The sequence below is a fragment of the Palaemon carinicauda genome, chromosome 18 (genome assembly GCF_036898095.1).
Source record: "Palaemon carinicauda isolate YSFRI2023 chromosome 18, ASM3689809v2, whole genome shotgun sequence".
In the NCBI taxonomy this organism is placed as follows: domain Eukaryota; kingdom Metazoa; phylum Arthropoda; class Malacostraca; order Decapoda; family Palaemonidae; genus Palaemon; species Palaemon carinicauda.
Window position 1 is genome coordinate 29,875,732 of NC_090742.1, and position 13,853 is coordinate 29,889,584.

General features: G+C 42.0%; 1 protein-coding gene across 4 annotated transcripts in view; it reads right to left on the reverse strand.

Annotated features, from left to right (window-relative positions):
* Positions 1–13,853, reverse strand: part of LOC137657745 (protein-lysine N-methyltransferase EEF2KMT-like) — a 320,088-nt gene that overhangs the window by 208,614 nt on the left and 97,621 nt on the right. For all 4 annotated transcript variants that reach the window (XR_011047197.1, XM_068392218.1, XM_068392217.1 and 1 more), the window contains exon 5: positions 447–677. Coding sequence is in view for 3 of the 4 variants with exons in the window: in XM_068392218.1 (XP_068248319.1) it covers positions 447–677 (231 nt within the window). In the remaining variant the exon portion in view is untranslated. The remainder of the gene's footprint in view (positions 1–446; positions 678–13,853) is intronic.

Consider the following 13,853-nt stretch of genomic DNA (forward strand, 5'->3'; position numbering starts at 1 on the left):
TCTATACTCTCTTAGACACCAACACTTTCGTCTAAGGGAAGGGTCGGCCATTTAAAGGTGAAAGAGAGTTCATACTCTCTTCGTCACCATAATTAATCAAATTAATTCCAAAAGTTAACTAAGCTAATATAGAAGTTTCCAGTATAGCGAATAGCTGCAAATTTTAGAGAAATACTTCACCAAACCGTGAACAATACTCCAAAATCATAAGCGTATCCAAGAACGTCTTGCCGGAAGCACGACAGAGGAAAAAGTGAGGTGGTGTCAACAACAAGTACTGTAGTACCTGGCCACAGGTGGCGCTTGTGAGTACACCCCCTTCTAGTATAGTGATAGCTGGCGTATCCCTCCCGTAGAATTCTGTCGGGCAACGGAGTTGACAGCTACATGATTATCGGGTAAGTTTAATATTGAAAAATTAGGGTTCTGGTATATGATAACCTTACCATTTCATCTGAGATTTTAGGGCTTCCATCACCGCAAAGATTGATCAAAACATTTTCTTTCAGTGTCTTCAATACAGACGTGTGTAAGTCTGTAAACGTATATGATGCAGGCTTACATCTTTTGATAACTGTAAGACCTGTCAATCCTAGTCCTGCTCCAAGTTCAAGAATATTTTTCCCACTGAAGCGAGCAGCCTCCTTCTGACACCAGTTGGCTAAAACATGACTGGCCTGTTGAATGAAAAATTACGAACAAGATAATTTCCACAGAGATAAACAGTCTTCAAGACTACTGATATTGTAATTCTTACCGAATGTTAGAAAATCAAATGAAAAAACTTTAAAGCATCATTAATTTTAATCTAAATATTGGCTGAATATGTAATCACAAGCAATCCCGGGAAAATTTTTAATTATGCACCAACAAACGCGTAAATAACACACAGCCATCAACAATCTTAACTCCAAGATGGTAAATAAACACTGAAGCTTCTTTAGTGTTACTGTATTTTGAATAAGGTTTTATAGAAACCTTAACTTGCCAATTTTGGCATGTTCTAGGCTTTAAATTCCTACAATCACTGGAGTAATTTCTTAGTGAAGATAGATTTTATGGGAAAGCCTCCTCTTAAAAGGCAAGGAAAATTTTCCTAATTCAATTGCAATTCCAAGATATACAAGAACAAATCCAGTATTTTTGCAAAATTCTCCTATTTACCCTTATTTACAGAGTTTTGATACCCAGCTAAGTGAGTCTGTATCTTAAATAATAAAAAAAAGAGGACAAATAAAACATTTAAGAATAAACAGGTTAAAAGTGCTCTGCTTGACTGACAAAATTAGAAAAACGAAAAATTGATTAACTAATCAGCAAACAAACAATAGAAACTTGTATCTAGAAAGCAAAAGTAAATATGGCTCATAGCTAATAATTATTCTCACCGGCGCAATAATGAAAAGAAGGCCCATGAGATGACGGCCTGTCTGTTGAGGTCTAAGGTTCCAGATTTCTTCTCTTTGAAGTAATCTCAAGTTGACAATCATGGAACAATATTCTCCTGCTAAGCAGTGTTATCTAAGCCTATACACTCTTGCCAAGGTAATAGCCATATTTCCTTGATAGCTCTCTGGATATTTGATGCCAAGGAAATAAGACCTAAAAATATACTTGGCTATATACTAAAACAGGCAGCAAGAGTGGACAGAGTAGCAGAACCATCTGAAGGGCCTGTATCACATCTGTTAAAACTACAGCAGTCTCACTAATGATGATGGACTTCATCATGATCCCTGTGCAGTTTACCATTTCAAAAAAAGAAGATAAAAATCATGGTTGACATGGAAATACAGTAAGAGGAGGAAAGGTATTCACTATATTACAGTTAACACTTTTACCCTCAAAGGACATACTGGTACGTTTCACAAAACTCATCCCTTTAACCCCATGGACGTACCGTTTCGTTCTTGCATAAAACTGCTATTTACATTTTTCTTTGCATATTTTTGATAATTCTTTGAGAAAATTCAGGCATTTTCCAAGAGAATGGGACTAACCTGACCTCTCTATGATGAAAATTAAGGCTGTTAGAGCAATTTAAAAAAAATATACTGCAAAATGAGCTTGAAAAAAATAACCCATGGAAAGTTCCAAATAGCCTGGGGGTAAAAGCGTTAAGCAGGAAGTCTGATAAAATTACGGTTAAGCAGGAAGTGTCTGATAAAAAGGAAGGAAGATGTTAAAACAAGCATTCACTGAACCTGCTATACTGGATAGAGAGAATAGTAGAAATATGCAAGTCTGGATTCCGGCCAAAAAATTATGAAGAAGGAAAATCCCCAAATCAACTGTAATACTACAAATTTTTATAGATCAATGGATGTAGAAATTTTATAGTTCACTTTCAGGAAAACCTTTGCTTGGATAATTTTCAAGATATGTTCCTCAAGACAGCTTCATTTATAAAATGCCCACTATTAATAATGCTTTCACACTTCAACCAATAACTAAAATCCTACATAGTAATGGCTATCACAAGAAAGTCATACCATAGCAAAATTAACCATAAGAATAACATAGAATCATAATCAACTTATCTTATCTGCATTACAAAGGAGATTAAATAATTGCCACAACATAGCTAAAAGATGCAGATTTATGTTAGGCATATTAGAGTACTGTACATAAATATCTCATTAAAAGCAAGAAATTTATTTCTAACATTTACAAATAAAAAAAAATAAATAGAAGGTAATACTTTACTATTATGGACTACTGTAGTAACATGTGTTCCCTGAATAGCAGTACATAAACGAAGGAATAACTGCATTAGTGGTGAACCATGGAGCTTTCCTGCTTGAGTTAAGTTCATCCATTTTCAAGTTTGCTAGTTTTAACTCATTTAAATGAGTTCAGCTGCCAAGATCAGTGTAACAACAAATTTGAAAAACAGTTTCTACTATTTCTATGAATCTCCCCTGATGTTCATATTGCTTTTCTCCAGAAGCCCAGTCTAATCAAGATCTAACCAAAACATGTTTAAGAATTTAAAAATTTTCTTTTTCTTTTAAATATATAGACCCCTATGGTGGCAAATGGTAAGGAACAAAGGTTGCCACATTAGGAAGTCTTCAGTTATCTTCGTTAACCAGCCGCAATCGCATGCTCCCAGATTATTTACATGTCAAGTTTTAAGGCGTCTTCCCCTTTTTTACTTAGCAATTATTGCCAGGAATGTGCACAAGAAAGATTTCTGGGAGATCATGATCTGCATTCCTTTTGTGTATTGTGTTGGGAGCAATTCAGTGATTTAAATAATCGTTGTGAACAATATGTTTCGCTATCGGTTACTCTCATGAAAAAGTGTGCTTCAAAGTTTGCCGATTAAGTTAACAGTTATACCGCAAAAGGAAACTTGCTGTTAGTTCTGGGGAAAAGCCAGGGAAGACAAGGCGAGTTGATTTTAGCGAGGATGACACGATATTGACAGGCCTCCACCTTCAGGCTACACACAAGTTCAGCCATCTTTTGATAGTGATGAGCTTCACAAGCTCTCGACATCACTGGCTCCCTTTGTTAACCTTCAAAAGTCCATTGAAACCTCCCTTAGTCTTAATAATTCTGGTCACCTTCAACCTGGTACCAAACCTTACCCAGTCCATAAGTCAATTCCGAACATTTTCTGCACTCCACGGATTCAAAAGCCTCCCAGAGCCTCAAAATCTTTACTTAATTATGCTTCTCACCAGTCTCTTATTACTTATGTGGATGGAGTGGCATATCATATGATTCTCTTAATTTTCTGAGGAGGTGAATGAAGTTTCAACTAATTGGGATCATTTTCCAAATTTTTCTGACAACAGTATTAGGCATTGGCTTGCAAGCTCAGCCGCTACCTCGTCTTACATAACATTAACAGGATTAATTATACAGCAGGCACTATAGTCCATTTCGTTTAGCGAGGCATATTTGCACCGACTCACAGCGGTGCCCTTTTAGCTCGGAAAAGTTTCCTCATCGCTGATTGGTTGGACAAGATAATTCTAACCAATCAGCGATCAGGGAACTTTTCCGAGCTAAAAGGGCACCGTTGCGAGTCGGTGCAAATCTGTCTCGCTAAAAGAAATGGACTATAGTAGATCCAAAGTTAATAGGAGTCTGAACATTACAGCATCTACCCCACTTTTAAAAAGGGAAAACAATCCAATATACAAAAGAAGAAATTTCACTTTAATATTCGCATAAGATCGGCAATATTAGCGTTGAGAGAGAGAGAGAGAGAGAGAGAGAGAGAGAGAGAGAGAGAGAGAGAGAGAGAGAGAGAGAGAGAGAGACCAGGAGCCTAAAGAAGCAAGATATTGGGCAAAGGAATCTTCATTTATGATTAAATTATGATAAACATCATAGTTTTTGTTTATCAATACCATAAAAAGGGATAAAAAATTATAATAATCATAATTCATTAATATTGTCTGTAAAAATACAAAACATTTGAATTTGACCTCTGACTTCCACATGCTTTTATGTCTATTTTTCTTTGTTTTGGCAAGAATTTCATCATCCAAAGAGAAAAAGACAATCAAAACATACAAAAGAACCAAATTCACTCTAGTATTGGCATAATATAGGCAATATTAGTGGAGTTACTGAAAAAAAGGAGCCTTAAGAAGCAAGATATCGGGCAAAGGGATCTTCCTTTACGATTAATTTATGATGAGTACAGTAACATAGTTTTGGTGTACTAATCCCAAAAAAGGAATATAAAATTCATAACAATCATGATTTATTAACGCTGTCTTTGTAAAATTACAAAGAAAACCTTTGAACAGCCATATCTAGAAACCATACTTGACCAAATTTTATCTTCTCCCTAGTTTTAAAGTTATAGCATTGAAATTTGGTATATAACTTAGACACTATAGAACAATGAAATTATGGTTTTTTTTAATTTTTGTATCATTGTTTTTCTTATTTTCCCCTTGATTTATAGGTTTTATTTTTTACCATTATGAAAAAATTCATATCTAGCAAAAAAAAAACTACTTTTATGGAAAAACCTCATCATTTGCTTGGAGGTCTACATTAGGTCTATACAGCATATGGTAGTAATCACAGGTCATAATATTAAGTATCAAGGGAGGAGATAGAATTTGAAAAACAAATTTTCAGGATAAAATGCACTGATGACACGAAACCAAAGGTCAGAGGTGAATATCATATGCAGTTATGAGGTGTCCGGAGTCATTTTAAAAAGTGGTATGAATGTCAAAGTCCTGTCCTTAAAAAAAATGGCATTGGCCGCCTCCCTTACAGGATGATGGTTTGTATGACAGTAGGAACAAGTAACATTTATACTACCACTCTTAACTTGGTCTTTGCTATGGGATATCTAGTTTGGATTTTGTTATTTTGAAATTTTAAGGCCCATAACTTCTTTTCGAGTAGCTTAGAATTCAACTTAATTCTAGATTAATTGTAATATTTGAGCCCTAACCTACCCAGTTACCCCCACTCCCCCAACCTAAATGCTCAACTGGTACCCAAGGTGTTATCTACTCTACACCATTCAGTAATGGTACACTGTTAATCCCAGTTTTAAATCTTATGTATTTTTCTCTTGTTATATTATTTATGGATCTGTATAATAGTGGTAATGATAACAATAATGACAAGCCTCCAGCTTTGGAAAACACCTTTCACAAGGTCTTGACACCACTTGCTTTCTTTGTTAAACAAACTCTAGAATACCCCCTTAATAATGATAATTCTGGCCATTTACACCCTGTTGCCAAACTAACCATTTAACACCTCAAGGTCAATCTAATATTAACAGCATTTCATTCAGTAAGGGTTCTAAAAGTACACTGAACTCTACAGATTCAGAAACCTCACACAGCCTTAAAATCTTTACCTACTTTAGTTCCTTCTGCTACTAAATCCTTGCGAAACTAAAATGCTAGTAACTATATAAGACGACTAGATTGTGAGGCAGAGGCCCAAGAGGGTTGTCTTGATCCTAATATACCTCTTACCCTCTAAAATATGCATTTTCATTTATTACTTAGTGGTTAGCATGGTATATCACATGATCCCTCTAAACTCTGAGAGGGTTAACAAAGTTTTAGCCAAAATTGTAAGTTTTTACATTTTGATTTTAAAGCTTATGCTGTACGTATTGTACATTGTAAACAGGACAGCTGCCTTTTGTTGCTCATAAGTCGAGGAAAGTAATTTTAGTTCAAGCGGAATTACAGAGAAAGAAGTCAAGGGGCATACTGTTGAAAAAAATGCTTCTCATCTAATCAGAAAAGTTTAGCAATGTCAGGTCTGGCCAGTATTTGGATGGGTGACTGCTGGGGAACACCATAACCTGTTGGCAATTAAATAGTTATTTTTTTTAGTTTACAGTATATACTGTAGGGAATAACGATATGGTACACCATGTTCTCTTAACGGCCAAGTTAGTAATCAACCTGTTTAGGATTTAACTTACAGTATTTAACTCCCTTGTTATTCTCAAAAGGTGCAGTGAACCTTGTCTTGTGGGCAGTTAGTTTGATTTGCCTATGTTCACACTAAGGTTGAAGAGATTTTGGATGCAACTCAAAATATCTACAATGCATTACAAGGTTTGTAGTCTAACAGGCTAAAGAATTAGGGAGTCTTTGCAACCTAAACCAATACCAAACAACAGAAGACTTCCGGTAAAAGTATAAAGGTAATTCTCCAGTGTCAACAAGGAAGCTTGGGATAGGCGAAGCTCTAAAGGCTCCTGTGGATAATCCAATACCAGCATGGTGTATAAAATATAAAATCTTCAGTCGGCTTGGGGTGGCTGAGGAGTATATTTCACATCCATAACTAATTTTTGAAAAAATTAAGGATATGTACAACTTTAAAAGAGTTTTGCGGTCATCCCCCATGGCGTATAAGATAAAACTTTTAAAAGATTCAGAGCCTCAAGAAATTTTACTTTTAAGAATTTCAAGTGAGGAACCCATGCAAGTCTACAATCAAATATCAACTCTAGAAATCTAGCTTCACTTACACACGAGGTCCGTTGACCTTTGATGTATATATCTGGGTCTTGATGTAATCTTCGAATACGACAAAAATGAACAACAACAGTTTTGCTTGTCGAAAACTTAAACCTGTTTATATTAACCCACTGAATAATTTTATCCATTGTAATTAGTAGTTTTCTCTCAACCATTGCTATTCTAGCTCCAGCAAATGATATGGAGAGATCATCAACAAATAGTGTTGACAGAATATCTTGAGGAATGACAGAGGATATCCTATTTATAGCTAGTGCAAATAAGGTTACATTTGGCACACTACCCTGGGGAACTCCTCCTTCCTGATATTTCCTCTCAGACAGGGTTTCCCCCTTTCTCACTTGAAAAAATCTATTCCAAGTAACGGATTGAATAAACAATGGTAGCTCTCCTCGTAATCCCAAATCATGAATGGTGTTACGTATACCATATCTCCATGCAGTGTCATATACCTTTTCAAGGTAAAAAAAATAGATTGTTACATGGTGCTGTTTGGATGCAAAGGCTTCACAATTAGAGAACTCAAGTTGTATAAATACATCAGTAGTTGAGTGCATTTCCCTAAATCCACACTAAGTGGGTGATAAAATACCTTTCTTCTCCAGGTACCACATCAGTCTTGCATTGATCATCTTCTCCATGATCTTATATAAACAATATGTCAATGTAATGCGTTGATAATTTGCTGCTAAAAACTTATCCTTACGGGGTTTTAAAAAGGCTAAAATAGTGACTAGCTCTCAGACACTTGGTTAACTGTGATTATGCCATATTCTGTTAATACTTAAAATAAATAACTTAGTATTAAGAGGCACATGTTTAATCATTGTATATGGCATTTCATCGGGTCAACAGTCCAGGGGCTGTATCATTAAAAGTAGCAAGTGCTGAATCAAATTGTAAAATTCTCCTTTTATAAGGAAAAATTTTCCATTTTCCATTCTTTAATGCTTCTATACTGGTGACCAGGATATGTTTCACACTTGCATGATACATTTGAGAAATGATCAGTCAAAGCAGTGCTAACCTCAGTTGCTCCACTCACATACTGTACTGACCATTCACCTTCAACACTGGTAGTGATTTAAAGGTAAATTTGCCGGCTATCTTTTTTACCTTCCTCCATACAGAAGATGGTGGTGCTCTACTGTTGACTGAGAAAATAAAATATATCCAAGACTGGCGCCTAGCTTCTTTCATGGCACGACGGAACCGAGCTCTACATTTTTTTGTACGTTATCAAATTCTCCACTGTATGGTATCTACGCAATCGAGTCAAAGATTTTCTTGTGGCTCTGTTCAAGGACGTTGGTTCTGAAAATCACCAGGTGACTGGTCATCGTTTGACTACCCTTGTTATTTTGGGAGTCGAATTGACTCCTGCTGTATGGAGAGTTCTATTCAGTAAGTCTTTGGCTTTATCAACACTCAAACTGTTCAGCACTCCCTTCAATTTAGCTTAGCTCCCAAAACTATCATAATGCACCTTGTCAAGGTTCCATCATGGTAATTTATTGGTGCATGACCACTATTATGGTTTCCAATCAAAACCAAGAAGGTAGTTAGAGCTTGCCATTGAAAGGTCAATGCATAAAAAGGTACCTGTCTAACCATGTAAGTGTGTGGGCTCTCCTGGATTAAGGAGCCCTACATATTCATTCTCCACAACTGATCATATAATATTATCCCTTGCATTTTATAAAACATTGCATCATAAAGAATTTCTACCTTTCAAATCTCCTACTAAAAGAAAAGGTCGAGGGAGTTGTTGAATCACCTCTACTAAATTATCATACAAATGTTATCATTTAGCAGCAAGTAATGAGAGAAAAATGACAGTTTGTCCTAAATTATATTTTTTCTAGCTATACAAATATAGGAATTCACTTTGGCTCAGCTGAAACAGCCGAAGAGAAAGAAAAAGCAGGCAGTTGCTGATTGGTTGGCTGGCAGTATGAGCTCCGTCCCACCCCTCTCCAGCCTGCTTTCCTCATTCAAACGCTTTAGGCTCAATGTAGAACATGAGAGGGGTGGTAGAGGCGGCCATTTATATTAAATGATTACAGGTTTGTATAGCTAGGAAAAATACAATTTAGGACAAATTGTCATTTGTTCCGACGCGATACACAAACCTCATAATTATTTAATATAGGAAGACTCACTGGTTGGTGGGAGGTCTGCCTTTGCTGTTTGTGGACAGCCATCTGCCTGGATATAGACCTGGTCTCAAATGAGAGTAGAGGACTAATCCACCTACCCCTCTCTCTTGACCCGACATGATGATGGTGGGATCTGAGAGACTGGGAGCCGCCGCGCGATGCGTAAGTGCATCTCATGACCTGAGCGCGTGAATGTAAGAGACACTCGACCCTAGGGTCACAGTGACTGGATGAACCTCCAAAACCAAAAGGCAAAGGGTTCATACATCCACCGTCTTTCTTGCCTAGCAGAAGACGAGGGGAGAATACCTGTAAACAAACTCTAGCAATCTTACCTGGGAAGACTTGTCTTGATGTATGGAACTCCAAGGGAGGAGACAGAGAGAAAGGCTGATCACATGCAGACTGCTTTCACACTGCTACACATACCATAAAATCAAGACAAGAGGCTTCCCTGTCCCGGAGGAACTAGAGAGGTCAGACAATAGCTTGAGCTGCTACCACAGGGCCAAGAACAAAGGTGTCCAAGGACTTGTGCGTAAACTCCCTCAAGTAAAAAGCCGTAAAGGTGGTCTGGCGCTTCCAAACGCCAGCCTTCAGCACTTGGCCCACTGCAAGATTTCTCTTGAAAGCGAGTGTGGGGGCAATGCCCCTGATCTCGTGAGCTTTAACCTTAGCTGGTGCTTGGACTCTTGAGGAAGTCTCATACGCCATGCGGATGGTTTCACAGATCCAGAAGGATATCGTGTTCCTCGACACCTCCCTCTTGGCTCTGCCGGTGCTAACGAAGTCGTCGATATTCAGGTCTGAGATGCCAAGTTCGCTTAAGATGGCGCCGGAGACAGCTGACGGGACAGAGAAGCCTCTCATCTGAATCGCCGCATCCAGTAAGGAAGGAATAGTGAAGGCCTCGAACCTGAGATCGTGGATCGCCAAGTTCTGAGTCTTGGCCACAAACTCTGGCACAAAACTCAAGGAGATCTCCTTCCAACCCTCTGCGTGAGTGACATTAAAAGAGAGGCCGTGTAACTCCCCAACTCTCTTCACCGATGCTAAGGCTAGCAGAAAAACAGTTTTCAGAGTCAAGTGCCTGTCTGAGGCATGGCTCAGGGGTTGGTACGGAGCACGAGTAAGAGACCCAAGAACTAAGGTGACATCCCACTGGGAACTCTAAGTTCCTTCGGGGGACATGACTGTTCGAAGCTCTTAATGAGCATAGAAATCTCCCGAGCGTTGGAGATATCTATGCCCTTCACATGGAACACCCTTTAATGGCAGAAACCGACAGGAGCTTATCTCTGCGAAGAAAGACTAGGAAGTTTGCAATCTGAGCCAGATGGGCTCCGACCGGAGATATACCCATTCCACTACACCAATCACAGAAGACTAATCACTTCTCATGTTAGACTGAGTTGGAGGATCTTCTTAGGTACCCAGACATCTCTCTCGCAGCGAGTCCAGAAAAGCCTCGCATTCTGAGGAGATGCTGGATAGTCTCCACGAGTGAAGTCTGAGCGACTGCACCGCCTGGTGGTACCTGTTCGACAAGGGTTGCCGAAGGAGATTGGGCCAGAGGGTAGCTCTCTCGGTGCCTCGACCAGGAGCGACAACAGATCGGGAAACCACTCCATGTGTGGCCATAGTGGGGCAATGAGAGTCATCCTGCGTCCTGGGGTTACTAGGACCCGGGACAGGACTGCGCGATGCAAGCAAAAGGGGGAAACGCGTAGCAATCCAGTAGATCCCAAGGATGTTGCAGTGCGTCCTCGAACGCAGTCTCGGGATCTGGTACTGGAGAGCAAAACACGGGAAGCTTGGCGTTGTGCCATGTTGCGAATAGGTCGATGCATGGTTCTCCCCAGAGGTCGAGTACTTGACTCGCGACCCAAGGGCCAAGAGACCATTCTTCCCCTATTACCTGGTTTCTGCAACTTAGGGTGTCTGCCAGAACATTTCTCTTGCCTAGAATGTACCTGGTTGACAAGGTTAAGTGTTGACTCTGCCCACAGAAACACCTGCCTCATCAACTGTTGCAAGGGACGTGAGAGCGTGCCTCCTTGCTTGTTGACGTACGCGACCACGGATGTGTTGTCGCTCATCAGCACTACCGAGTGCTCTCTCAAACGGGCCTGGAAATGAAAGTGCTCTCGATACTGCCATCATTTCCAGCACGTTGATGCGCAGGTGTTTCTCCTCTTCCGACCACACACCTGACACGACTACGTCGTCTAGGTGTGCACCCCAACCTTCCATGGGCGAGTCTGTGAACAGACAAAACTGAGGTGAAGGAGAGTTTATGAGAAACCCTCTCATGAGGTTAGCCACCAAAGGAGATCCTCCCTTACCTCACGTTCCATGAGGACCGGACGAGAGGGAGGATCGGTGGCTGCCGACCACTGCTCCTTCAGACACCACTGAAGAGAGCGAGATGGATCCGCCTGAAAGGAACGAGCTTCTCCAGCGAGGAGAGGTGATCTAGAAGAGCTTGCCACTGGAGGTCTGGAAGTTGTTCCTGTGACAGGAACGGCTGTGCAACCTCTCTGAGTCTGCTGATCCGTTCTTCTGAGGGAAAAATGCAAGCTGCTTCCGAGTCGATCAGCATTCCCAGATACTTCACCTTCTGCTTGGGAATGAGGCTCGACTTCCCGTAGTTCACCACGATGCCCAGATCGCGACAAATTTCCAGAAGCGAGTTTCGATCCTGAATCAACTGCTCCTGCGAGGGAGAGAGAATCAGCCGGTCGTCGAGGTACATCAGTAGGCGGATGACCCTCGAGTGGCCCCAAGCTGCTAGTCGTGAACACTTGGGGAGCTGTGCACATTCCAAAGCATAGGACTTTGAACTGGTACACCGTGCCCTGGAAGGTGAAACGGAGGTACAGTACTTTCGAGATGACTGATGAACTGGTACTTGAAAGTACGCGTCCTTCAAGTCTATCGAAAGCATGAAGTCGTACTGCCTGATGGCTGCCGCACAGTGCGAACTGTCAGCATCTTGAACGCAGTTTGTTGAACAAACTTGTTCAATAGCGAAAGGTCGATGATCGGTCTCCAACCTCCTACCCATTCCTCGGCCCCAAGGTGCTGCCACATTGCCCAATGGCGCGATAGGCATCCCCCTACCTTCGGCAGCATGGGAAGGGGAAAGACAAACTCAGAGTTTCCCTTTCCCTCGCTTGCCCGTTGCTTTCCCCGATGTGGAGGAGCTCCCGAGGGAGGCTGAAAAGTCTGCTTGGGGGCAGAACCCTTCTGAACAGGAGCAGGTCTCTGCTGCACAGGAGCAGCAGGAACACGACCAGCGGTACCCTTGCTACTTCCCGTGGACTTGGCCTGATTCGGCCTGGCTGCGGACGGTTTCACGGGACCAGGTCCCTTGAAACTCGCAGCCTGTGCCTGGTGGATAATGGAGTCCTTCGAAGCAAGGCGCCATTTATCCTGCGCAGCCCGAACTTCCTTCCCCCGGTGGAAAGAGATTAGTTGCAGCGCTAATAGGAGTGTTCCTGAGAGCCAGGGCCTCTCCTGAACCAATCTGTCTCGCCAAACGAGCGGCTACTGCCTCGCGTTTTTTGAGGATCAGATTAGCATACTGGGTAGCAAGCTGGTCCAAGAGAAAAGCAACAGCTTTCCCACCAGACAAAGCCAGGTTCCTGTACTGCTCCATGTGTTTGGGGGTAGCGAGTGCTCCATGTGTTCGGGGGTAGCAAGCTTGGTGTCCTGCGCGAACACTGTGGCTGTACCACACCAGTGGTCGAGCCACGAAGCAGCATTGAGAGCAGCTATGGAGATGGACTCCATAGTTGAAATCTCAGAGGCCGAGAAGGAAACACTCTGAGATTTCAAGCTCTCAACCGAGGAACCCCCAGCAAGCGCTCCGACCGCGGGGTCGAGAGGGAGAGTACAAGGCACAGAGGACTCTGTGACATAGTACCTCTTCTGTCACTGGAGTGGTTGAGGGAGAAGCTTGTTTGAACCTTGGCTCCTAAGCGAGTCACCAGGTCCTGAGATCTGGTCACTCACCCGGTCCAATGCTCGAGCACCTTGTCTCGACCAGGGTAGTATGATAGGCTGTGAACTGCCTTCAGGAGCTCCCCATAGGATCTTCAAGGCTGTACACTTATCCGCAGGAGCAGCCCTGAAGCCATTAATCTCACACATGAGGTTAATGACCTCTAGGAACAGCGACTCCACCTCGGGATCTTCCGTCTCCACGGCCGGTGAAGGCCGTGGAAGTGGCTGTTCCCTCGGTCCCGCTACATTTGTAGGTGTAGGGGAAGCAACATGCTGCACGGGTGATGACATCCCCCATGAATACCTTCGCTCTGGCCCCAAGACCAAACCAGACGTGTATTCAGGAGTCAAGGAAGGACCCTGGCAGGGTTCATCCCCTATGGAATGGATTAAGGTTCCCACTGCGACTGAGTGCGTGACTGGTTGCTGCGAGCCCCACGAAGCTCCCGAAGGAGCTCGAGCGCGAGTGGGGTCGCTGGGAACTACAGCGCTCACACCAGGAGGTGTAGACAGGTTAGTCGCGCAATTGGTGCGTGCAGCCTCACCTGTTACATGGCCAGAAAGCATGGGGGTTGGCTGCATCTCGCTCGGCTGGTATGCGCGAGAGCTAGCCTGGTCGTGCACGACCTGCTCCCATGCCGCGGGCTGGGCCGCGAGGTGACTTCATGCCGAGCCCGAGTCGCGG